Source organism: Hyperolius riggenbachi, chromosome 4 (genome assembly GCF_040937935.1).
Source record: "Hyperolius riggenbachi isolate aHypRig1 chromosome 4, aHypRig1.pri, whole genome shotgun sequence".
NCBI classification, from domain to species: domain Eukaryota; kingdom Metazoa; phylum Chordata; class Amphibia; order Anura; family Hyperoliidae; genus Hyperolius; species Hyperolius riggenbachi.
This window is the reverse complement of record NC_090649.1, coordinates 476,389,638-476,401,400: the sequence shown is the minus strand read 5'-3', so window position 1 is coordinate 476,401,400 and position 11,763 is coordinate 476,389,638. Positions and strand designations below refer to the sequence as shown.

General features: G+C 50.6%; 1 protein-coding gene across 3 annotated transcripts in view; it reads right to left on the bottom strand.

Annotated features, from left to right (window-relative positions):
• The window catches only part of RPS6KC1 (ribosomal protein S6 kinase C1), a 224,987-nt gene that overhangs the window by 120,685 nt on the left and 92,539 nt on the right, over window positions 1-11,763 (bottom strand). For all 3 annotated transcript variants that reach the window (XM_068232950.1, XM_068232949.1, XM_068232951.1), the window contains 2 exons: window positions 6,143-6,264; window positions 261-353 (listed from right to left, as the gene is read on the bottom strand). In XM_068232950.1, the coding sequence (XP_068089051.1) occupies window positions 261-353; window positions 6,143-6,264 (215 nt within the window). The remainder of the gene's footprint in view (window positions 1-260; window positions 354-6,142; window positions 6,265-11,763) is intronic.

The following is an 11,763-nucleotide window of genomic DNA, read 5'->3' as shown; positions in this document are numbered from 1 at the left end:
AACAAGAGAAACATACCCCGACCTCCACCTCAAATAGATTTCTGCACAATCTTACATGAATTGCTTACATAAAGCTTCTCTTCTCTCTTTTTTTTTTTCATTCCCCTCCTTCCGTTGCTTTTGTTATTTTAAAAGTGCAGATGCATTTGAGTCATTTTCCCCTTTTGTTTCATATCCTTAAGATCCTGGGCTTCAAAGACAAGCGAGTCAGCATGCGGTCGATTTATGACTGAACTCTCCAAGAGATGCTGAAGAATTACCTTGTCAATCACCCCAAGGACTCTGAAGGCCTTCAGTTCCTCGGCAGGGCTCCTCAGGTTCCAAGAGGGCCTTGAACTCTCTGCTCCTGGAGGCTAATGGAACATATCAAAGATGAGACATCAATCAGCATGGTACTTGAAGGAAGGCCGCCTGCTGGAGCAAATGCCAGGCCGAAGGAAACTAAATTTATCATAAATCACAGGGCTGAGATGAAAGATGACGTTTTATGTGGCTCTCTCTAATTACGAAGTTGCGAGTAAATAAATTAAGAGGATGGAGGGGTGGAATAGGAAAACAATATCATGGAAAATAGAAAAACACGTAGGCTCTGAAATGGAGTTATCAAAAGGGATGATGTGAGGTAAAGTGCATCCGTGTGAAGAAGTTTGTAGAATATGGGTGCAGTAATATTGAGTGCAAGCCCCTGAAGCTGGACTATTTTAGGAAATTGGGGATTTTGGGGGATTCTTATTTTTTTTTTATTTTTTACTAATAATGGTCAATCAAACGCAGCACCCGTTGCCTTTGATTGGTCCAAATCTAACGTGGTTACATTTTCACAAAAGTAGCCCAAAAATTTGCATCACGTTGGATTTGTACGTATCCCATGTGCCAATCCAACTTGATGCAAATTTTAGGTGACTTTTATGGAAATTTAGGCAGATAGGAATTGGGCCAATCAAAGGCAACGGGTGGCTGCATTTGATTCGTCTATTTCCAAGCTGCATAAATTGTCAAAACATTTACACTCGGCTTTTGCTTTGGCCTTCCTGGAACTTGGATAGCGTGCGTTTCAGTATTCACAGCTATCGAACCAGCTATAGCCGAAATGCTGCGAAAAGCATGGTCTGCATTTTCATTAAAAAAAAAAAAAAAAAAAGTCGCCTTTAAAAGGAAAGTCAGGCAGTCAGTGCCGATTTGGCTATAGCCGATATGGCCGTGATTAATAGCAGAACATGCGCTAACTGGTTTCAAGTACAGCTAAATTCAGATCTGAAAAGCCCTGCTGCTCATGTTTAAAGGGATACTGCCCTATAGTACAAGTATCTATTGCCCTGATTCACTAGTCCCTGGTAAGTTCGCCAATGGCAATTTAACCCTTACTAATGCTGACAGCGTAGCACGCACTGCATTAATAGTGCACCTAGCATTACCGACAGGGCCGGCGCTACCATAGAGGCAAAGGGGGCAATTGCCCCAGGGCCCCCCTAAGTTCTGCTGGGCCCCCCGTCGTGGGTCCCTATGCAATAACATATGCCAGGTCACAAAGAAGAGGCGGCCCTGCAAGGATGAAGATGAGAGCGCATGGACTGGAAAAATGGTACAGGGGCCCCGGGGGGCAGAGTAAAGTTGAGGGGGGAGGTTTAGGAGGAGGGCAACAGTTGACTCAGGGACCCAACATGGTGAATATGCTGCAGGAGTGGGGATGGGGGTGAGGTCAGGAGAGAGAGAGAAAGAGAGAGGGAGGGGGAGAGAGAAAGAGAGAGGGAGGGGGAGAGAGAGAGAGAGAGAGAGAAAGAGAGGGAGGGGGAGAGAGAGAGGGAGGGGGAGAGAGAGAGGGAGGGGGAGAGAGAAAGAGAGAGGGAGGGGGAGAGAGAAAGAGAGAGGGAGGGGGAGAGAGAGAGAAAAAGAGAGGGAGGGGGGAGAGAGAGAGGGAGAGGGAGAGAGAGAGGAGAAGAGAGAGAGAGAGAGAGGTATGAAAAACAGAAAGCGCGCGAGAGAGAGGTGTGTGAGAGAGAGAGAAGAGAGGAGAGAGAGAGAAGAGAGGGAATGAAAAAGAGAAAGCGAGAAAGAGGAACAAGGGGGGAGAGGGAGAGAGAAGAAAGGAGAGGAGAGAAAAAGAAGGAGAGAAAAAGAAGAGGAGAGAGAGAGAGAGAGAGAGAGAGAGAGAGAGAGAGAGAGAGAGAGAGAGAGAGAGAGAGAGAGAGAGAGAGAGAGAGAGAGAGAGAGAGAAGAAAGAAAGAAAGAAAGAAAGAAAGAAAGAAAGAAAGAAAGAAAGAAAGAAAGAAAGAAAGAAAGAAAAGAGGGATAAAGGAAAATGAAACAAAGGAGAGAAAGCCTGAGCAACAAAAGAAAGAAGAGGAAAACAGGAAAAAAAACCGTTGTGGCTATACAGTAGATAGTAGAGAAGGGCTCAGCTCCTGTCCACAGTGAATGCGGTCTGGGCACATTGTGTAGGTACATCACTGGGAATGAGCACAGGTGCAGCAGTAAAGGAAATAAACATAGAAAATGACACAACCTGCGCCTGAGAGAAGACGTAAAAATCAAACCACACAACAGCAGAGCAGTCAATTAAACAACACCTAACAGGTCTGGAAGTCACATATACAGTTGCTTTAATCTGTAAAGCTTGACCAAACCATAATGTGCATTCATGAAGCTGCATTTTATTGTGTGAAAATCAAAAGATACTTTCTACCGGAGGAGAACTTTGCCAAAGCTAAAAACTCAGCCTACGTTTACCGCTCCTCAGAGGTCAGCCTATGGTCACAGTGACGGGAGCAGACACTGATCATCAGAGGTCAGCCTATGGTTATAGTGCCAGGAGCACACCGGCCCTCAGAGGTCAGCCTATGGTCACACTGCTGGGAGCAGACACTGATCATCAGAGGTCAGCCTATGGTCACAGTGCCGGGAGCAGACACTGGTCCTCAGAGGTCAGCCTACGGTCACAGTGCTGGGAGCAGACACCGGTCCTCAGAGGTCAGCCTATGGTCACAGTGCCGGGAGCAGACACTGGTCCTCAGAGGTCAGCCTACGGTCACAGTGCTGGGAGCAGACACTGGTCCTCAGAGGTCAGCCTATGGTCACAATGCCGGAAGCAGACACTGGTCCTCAGAGGTCAGCCTACGGTCACAGTGCCGGGAGCAGACACTGGTCCTCAGAGGTCAGCCTATGGTCACAATGCCGGAAGCAGACACCGGTCCTCAGGGGTCAGCCTATGGTCACAGTGCCGGAAGCAGACACCGGTCCTCAGAGGTCCGCCTATGGTCACAATGCCGGAAGCAGACACCGCTCCTCAGAGGTCAGCCTATGGTCACAGTGCCGGGAGCAGACACCGGTCCTCAGGGGTCAGCCTATGGTCACAGTGCTGGGAGCAGACACTGGTCCTCAGGGGTCAGCCTATGGTCACAATGCCGGAAGCAGACACCGGTCCTCAGGGGTCAGCCTATGGTCACAGTGCCGGAAGCAGACACCGGTCCTCAGAGGTCAGCCTATGGTCACAATGCCGGAAGCAGACACCGCTCCTCAGAGGTCAGCCTATGGTCACAGTGCCGGGAGCAGACACCGGTCCTCAGGAGTCAGCCTATGGTCACAATGCCGGAAGCAGACACCGGTCCTCAGGGGTCAGCCTATGGTCACAGTGCCGGGGCAGACACCGGTCCTCAGAGGTCAGCCTATGGTCACAGTGCCGGGGCAGACACCGGTCCTCAGAGGTCAGCCTATGGTCACGGTGACGGGAGCAGACACTGGTCCTCAGAGGTCAGCCTATGGTCACAGTGACGGGAGCAGACACCGGTCCTCAGAGGTCAGCCTATAGTCACAGTGCTGGGAGCAGACACCGGTCCTCAGAGGTCAGCCTATAGTCACAGTGCCAGAAGCAGACACCGGCCTTCAGAGGTCAGCCTATGGTCAAAGTGCCGGGAGCACACCGGTTCTCAGAGGTCAGCCTATGGTCACACTGCTGGGAGCAGATACCGGTCCTCAGAGGTCAGCCTATGGTCACATCAGTGGTAGCAGACACCGATCCTCAGAGGTCAGCCTATGGTCACAGTGCCAGGAGCAGACACCGGTCCTCAGAGGTCAGCCTATAGTTACAGTGCCAGAAGCAGACACCGGCCCTCAGAGGTCAGCCTATGGTCAAAGTGCCGGGAGCATACACTGTTCCTCAGAGGTCAGCCTATGGTCATTGTGCCGGGAGCAGACACTGGTCCTCAGAGGTCAGCCTATGGTCACAGTGCTGGGAGCAGACACCGCTCCTCAGAGGTCAGCCTATAGTCACAGTGCCGGGAGCAGACACCGGTCCTCAGAGGTCAGCCTATGGTCACATCAGTGGTAGCAGACACCGATCCTCAGAGTTCAGCCTATGGTCACAGTGAGAGGAGCAGACACCGGTCCTCAGAGGTCAGCCTATGGTTATAGTGCCGGGAGCACACCGGCCCTCAGAGGTCAGCCTATGGTCACAGTGCCGGGAGCACACCGGTTCTCAGAGGTCAGCCTACGGTCACAGTGCCGGGAGCAGATCGGTCCTCAGAGGTCAGCCTATGGTCACAGTGCCGGAAGCAGACCGGTCCTCAGAGGTCAGCCTATGGTCATAGTGCCGAGAGCACACCAGCCCTCAGAGGTCAGCATATGGTCACAGTGGCGGGAGCACACTGGTCCTCATAGGTAAGCCTATGGTCACACTGCTGGGAGCAGACACCGGTCCTCAGAGGTCAGCCTATGGTCACAGTGCCGGGAGCAGACACTGGTCCTCAGAGGTCAGCCTACGGTCACAGTCCCGGGAGCATACACCGGTCCTCAGAGGTCAGCCGATGGTCACAGTGCCGGGAGCAGACACTGGTCCTCAGAGGTCAGCCTACGGTCACAGTCCCGGGAGCATACACCGGTCCTCAGAGGTCAGCCTATGGTCACAGTGCCGGGAGCAGACACTGGTCCTCAGAGTCCTCAGTCTATGGACACAGTGCAAGCTGGCCACTTGTGATCTGGCCCCGCTGTGAACCAAGCTTCACTGAGTTATGCTAGGTACACACCATACAATTTTCTGTTAGATTTACCTGCCAGATCGTTTTTCTTTTCCAACATGTCTGATCTTAATTTCGATCAATTTTCCGTTCGATTTCCATAAAAGTGAACGGAAACCGATCGGAAAATCGATCGAAACTAAAATCGGACATGTTGGAAAAAAATCGATCTGACAGATAAATCTAATAGAAAATTGTATGTTGTGTAAGTAGCATGAAATAATTCTGTGGAGATTCAGAGATTAACCTCCCTGTCGTCCAATTGTTGCGGCCACGCGTCCACGGGAGGGAAATTTTTGTTTTAAATTTGTTTTAAATAGTGTAGCTAGCACAAGGCTAGCTACACATGTGCCCCAAGTCCCCAGGCACCACTCAGATACCCCGATCGCTGCTGGCTATATTTACCTAGCCGCGGTCCCGTGAGAACCGCAACTTCCCCAAACAGCTTCTGTCGTCGCTATGGCGATGATCGGACATGACGTCTGACGTCATGCGCAATCGCAATCCTCCCCATAGCGACGCTTGGAAGCTATTGGAGTGGCAGCGCCATTGCAGGTACCGGGGGAGGTATGTATAAGGGCGGTGATCGGGGGGATCAGAGGGTGCCGGTGGCGATCGGGGACACATGTAACTAGCCAAGTTTTTATTTTAAAAAAACCCCACCCGGGGCAATGCGATCCCCTGCGGCGGTATGGATGAGCTGAGCTGGTCTATACCGCTCAGGTGGTTAAGAATTCTATAGGAATTCACTGATAACTGAGATCACGGCAGTGTTTCATTGTGATTTTTATTTTACTTACCTGGGGCTACTTTCAGCCCCCCTTGGTCTTTCAGGTCCCTTGGTTTCCTCTGTAGTGCTGACCTCCTCCAAAAAATCTGCAACGAGGACTCCAGTTGCACGCTTATGCGCATGTTCCACCCTGACAGGATTTCTCGTCGCAGACCTTTCAAAGGGGCAGCAGCACAATGGAGGGTCTCTGAAGAAAACCGAGGGACCTGTAAGACTACGGGAGGGCCTGGAAGAAGCCCCAGTTGAGTAAAAATCTGCTTTTTGTGTCCAGTTCGGGTGTACTTGGAATTGATAAATGTCCTTCTCTTGGCTAAGACAGAGGAAAGTGATGGGGGTAACTCACCGCATTGGGCCTCTTTTCCTCCAGGGTGGGTTTGAGACACAAGCTGGAGATGGTTTCAGCGCGCATCAGATATTCAGCCGTCTTCTTCTTCACCGCCTCCCGGCGTGTCGGACTGGCCTCCCCTGCACAGAAATAAGATACAACTATTTACAGGTGAACCGGTGCAACACAAGCATCGACTATTACCCCCGCACACACCGTCACCTCCACTGCCCAGGCCAGTGTACAGATCAGCCTTCATCATACCTGAACCATAACCATGACCTCCACTGTCCAGGCCAGTGTACAGATCTGCCTACATCATACCTGAACCATGGCCATGACCTCCACTGCCCAGGCCAGTGTACAGATCTGCCTACATCATACCTGAACCATAACCATGACCTCCACTACCCAGGCCAGTGTACAGATCTGCCTACATTATACCTGAACCATGGCCATGACCTCCACTGCCCAGGCCAGTGTACAGATCTGCTCCTGAGGAAACTTTAATAGTGAAACCGGTCGAGTGAGGCGGACGTGTGGCTGGACGACGTCCCATGATTTATGTGCTGTCTTCTCTGTGGGTCCCTGTAACAAGGACCCTGATGTGAGTGACCCCTTTTAAAACTTTTTATGCTGTTTTTTACTGCGCTACATTAAAATTGCTACAGATACGCTTAGATGTGCATTGTTTTTTTGCATGCCTCTAATTTTGGTGAAACACTGCATATGATGATTTGAGTTATTCTGTCCAAACTGGAGAGGAGGCCGGCTGTGAAGACACCTGCTGCTGACCTCATAAAGCTTTATTACAGACCCTGTAGTTAAGGTCTGTAAGGATCTGGTAAGCGCATCTGTTTTTATGGTGTTCTCGGTGGTGGACATAAGTGAGCCTGCGCTGAAGTGTTTTATTCCAGTGTACAGATCTGCCTATATTATACCTGAACCATAGCCATGACCTCCGCTGCCCAGGCCAGTGTACAGATCTGCCTACATCATACCTGAACCATGGCCATGACCTCCACTGCCCAGCTCAGTGTACAGATCTGCCTAAATCATACCTGAACCATAGCCATGACCTCCACTGCCCAGGCTAGTGTACAGATCTCCCTACATTATACCTGAACCATGGCCATGACCTCCGCTGCCCAGGCCAGTGCACAGATCTGCCTCCATCATAAGTGAACCATAGCCATGACCTCCGCTGCCCCGACCAGTGTACAGATCTGCCTACATCATACCTAAACCATAACCATGACCTCCGCTGCCCAGGCCAGTGTACAGATCTGCCTACATCATACCTGGACCATAGCCATGACCTTCACTGTCCAGGCCAGTGTACAGATCTGCTTACATCATACCTGAACCATAACCATGACCTCCGCTGCCCAGGCCAGTGTACAGATCTGCCTACATCATACCTGAACCATAGCCATGACCTCCGCAGCCCAGGCCAGTGCACAGATCTGCCTCCATCATACCTGAACCATAGCCATGACCTCCACTGCCCAGGCCAGTATACAGATCTGCCTACATCATACCTGAACCATAGCCATGACCTCCGCTGCCCCGGCCAGTGTACAGATCTGCCTACATCATACCTGAACCATAGCCATGACCTCCACTGCCCAGGCCAGTGTACAGATCTGCCTACATCATAAGTGAACCATAGCCATGACTTCCGCTGCCCAGGCCAGTGTACAGATCTGCCTACATTATACATCAACCATGGCCATGACCTCCGCTGCCCAGGCCAGTGTACAGATCTGCCTACATCATACCTGAACCATAGCCATGACCTCCACTGCCCAGGCCAGTGTACAGATCTGCCTACATCATACCTGAACCATAACCATGACCTCCACTGCCCAGGCCAGTGTACAGATCTGCCTACATCATACCTGAACCATAGCCATGAACTCCACTGCCCAGGCCAGTGTACAGATCTGCCTACATCATACCTGAACCATAGCCATGACCTCCGATGCCCAGGCCAGTGTACAGATCTGCCTACATCATACCTGAACCATGGCCATGACCTCCACTGCCCCGGCCAGTGTACAAATCTGCCTACATCATACCTGAACCATGGCCATGACCTCCGCTGCCCAGGCCAGTGTACAGATCTGCCTACATCATACCTGAACCATGGCCATGACCTCCACTGCCCAGGCCAGTGTACAGATCTGCCTACATCATACCTGAACCATGGCCATGACCTCCGCTGCCCCGGCCAGTGTACAGATCTGCCTACATCATACCTGAACCATGGCCATGACCTCCACTGCCCAGGCCAGTGTACAGATCTGTCTACATCATACCTGAACCATGGCCATGACCTCCACTGCCCAGGCCAGTGTACAGATCTGTCTACATCATACCTGAACCATAGCCATGACCTCCGCTGCCCAGGCCAGTGTACAGATCTGCCTACATCATACCTGAACCATAGCCATGACCTCCGCTGCCCCGGCCAGTGTACAGATCTGCCTACATCATACCTGGACCGTAGCCATGACCTCCGCAGCCCAGGCCAGTGTGCAGATCTGCCTACATTGTACCTGAATCATAGCCATGACTTCCACTGCCCAGGTCAGTGTACAGATCTGCCTACATCATACCTGAACCATAGCCATGACCTCCGCTGCCCCGGCCAGTGTACAGATCTGTCTACATCATACCTGAACCATAGCCATGACCTCCGCTGCCCAGGCCAGTGTACAGATCTGCCTACATCATACCTGAACCATAACCATGACCTCCGCTGCCCAGGCCAGTGTACAGATCTGCCTACATCATACCTGGACCGTAGCCATGACCTCCGCAGCCCAGGCCAGTGTGCAGATCTGCCTACATCATACCTGAACCATAACCATGACCTCCGCTGCCCAGGCCAGTGTACAGATCTGCCTACATCATACCTGAACCATAACCATGACCTCCGCTGCCCAGGCCAGTGTACAGATCTGCCTACATCATACCTGAACCATAACCATGACATCCGCTGCCCAGGCCCTGTACCTGCCAAAACCAATTCCGGGCACGACCCAGTCGTGCTTGGCGAACTAAAAGATTCTGATTCTATGTATTTTTTTTTTATTTGTCTCAGGTACACTTTAAAGCAGTATTGTCACCATAAAAATCAAATTTCAACAGCAACTGGTCTGAGTGTATTAAGTGATAAAGATGCTAATCCTGCATGCAAAACTTGCTAAACTTTTTCTGCCGGTTTGGAGTTATCACATACTTTAGGAGCACTGGCCCTAGTGCCAAACAGTGCTAAAGAGTTGAATGCTAGGAGTTCCTTTTATCTATAATACATTCCTCCCTCCTCTTCCATTTATTTCCCTGCATAGCTGCTTATCAGAAACACCCTCTGATTACTTGTGTTTACAAGCAAGGCTGAGGTGACTCAGTGATTGGATGTGTAAATAAAAAAAAATAAAAAAAGACAGTGCAGTTGTTAGTATACACCTCAATGGGAGTGTCTGAAGACTCTGGGAGGAGGGCAGCTAATGAATACACAATGAGCAAGAGAAGGGAGGGGGGAAAACAAGAGTCAGGGAGGATATGATGTCAGCATTAGCTTGGCAAGATGGCCACTGCCTAGAATAGGATTTTCTGCTTTTCCTTTATAAAATTCCCAGGAATCATTACGTGGATAACACAATACATCTGATATGTAAGTAGAAGTAGTATTTATCTACTTATATATGTGTTTTTTATTTCTAGGTTAGCATGGGTGTCGCTTGTTCTTTAAGAGAACTTTGCAAGACAAGCAAAAATGTTAATGAAATTTTGACATGATAAGCAAACAACGTCTTCATTTACAAGCACAGAACGTATATGCGCGTCACATCATCACAAACTGAGCCGAAAGTGTTTATAAAATCCCTGCGTCGCCATAGACTAACATGACTTTCGGGCCGATGCAGATCGCCACAGAAGCCGCGTGGAAACGTAGTTTTGGAGACGTGCCAGTTCGAGGACTTCCCTCCGACCGCACCACAGGTAATGTCTTTTCCCCCATAGGTTTGCTTTGGAGTGCAGTAGCAGTGCATCAATTTGATGCAGCGAAACGCCCCACTGTGAAAAGGCTCTCAAGGGGAGAAAAAAGCCATACAATGAAAGTCTAGTTTGTCTTGAAGAAAACAATAATAATAATACAAATAATAATAATAATAATAATGTGAACATTTGTATAGTGCTTTTCTCCTGTCAGACTCAAAGCGCTCAAAACCAGCAGCCACTGGGACGCGCTCAGGAGGCCACCCTGCAGTGTTAGGAAGTCTTGCCTTGAACTCCTTACCAAATAGGTACTGACCCTAGCCAGGAACCCTGGTCTCCCATGTCAAAGGCATGGGAGACAAGCTTAACCAGCACACTATCCAGCCACTGCCAATATATATTTCATTTAGGTGTCATAAGTAGGGGTAAAGTTATTGCTGATTAAATAGGGACATAGCTAAAATTTCAAAACTGCTCTGGTCCATAAGGGGGAAACAAGGTCTGGATGCAAAGTGGTTAAACCTCAAACTACCCAATGCACTGATTAAACACTATATATTGTACTACTCTACAAATGTTCCATTCAATAAAAAAATGATAGTGATTAAAGATATAAATAAAAGATGTAAGGGCTGTGGTAAGGCAGATCAGAGCACATTACATGTGACAAGGCCTCTTACGCCGAGATCTGCTCACGGGGGATGCAGGAGCGCCGCGTCCAAGAGCCGCACATGGGCTGTGTTAATGGTCGGCTCCCAAGATCCTGGATATAGCGTGGCAGCAGGCAGCCGTCGAGGGGCAGATGGATAATGGCAGCTTTTGGGAACTATCTGATAACCAGATGCTGACCAAACAGTGCATGAATCCATCCATCACTTCAACCAGTTCACAGCCAGGACACACAGCTCCAACCAACGTCATGTCTGCCGGCGCAGGCCGGGCACACTGACCGAGGAGGACAGACAGAGGGCCAGGGAGAGGGGCAATACTAGCTTCATTGTCTGATGTCAGAGTTAATAAAAGGGCAACAGTACACTGCAGAGAAGGAGCAAGATGGGTTGATCAGCACAAAGGTGAACACAGGGAATGTTAAAGGGAAGGTTCACACAGTTAAAAAAAAAAAAAATCCAAATCCACTTACCTGGGGCTTCCTCCAGCCCGTGGCAGGCAGGACGTGCCCTCGGCGCCGCTCCGCAGGCTCCCGGTGTTCTTCGGTAGCCGACCCGACCTGGCCAGGCCGGCTGCCAGGTCGGGCTCTTCTGCGCTCCAAAATGTGCCTCACGTGGGCGCGCTGACTTCATCGGACGTCCTCCGGGCTGTACTGCGCAGGCGCAGAACTACTGCGTCTGCGCAGTGCAGCCCGGAGGACGTCCGATGACGTCAGCGCGCCCTCTTGAGGCGCACGTTGGAGCGCAGAAGAGCCCGACCTGGCAGCCAGCCTGGCCAGGTCGGGCGCCACCGGGAGCCTGCGGAGCGGCGTCGAGGGCATGTCCTGCCTGCCACGGGCTGGAGGAAGCCCCAGGTAAGTGGATTTGGATTATTATTTTTTTTATTTTACCGCGGATGTTCCCTTTAACTTTCCTGGCAGTAAGCCCGAGCTGAGCTCAGGCTATGCCGCCGGAAGGCACCGC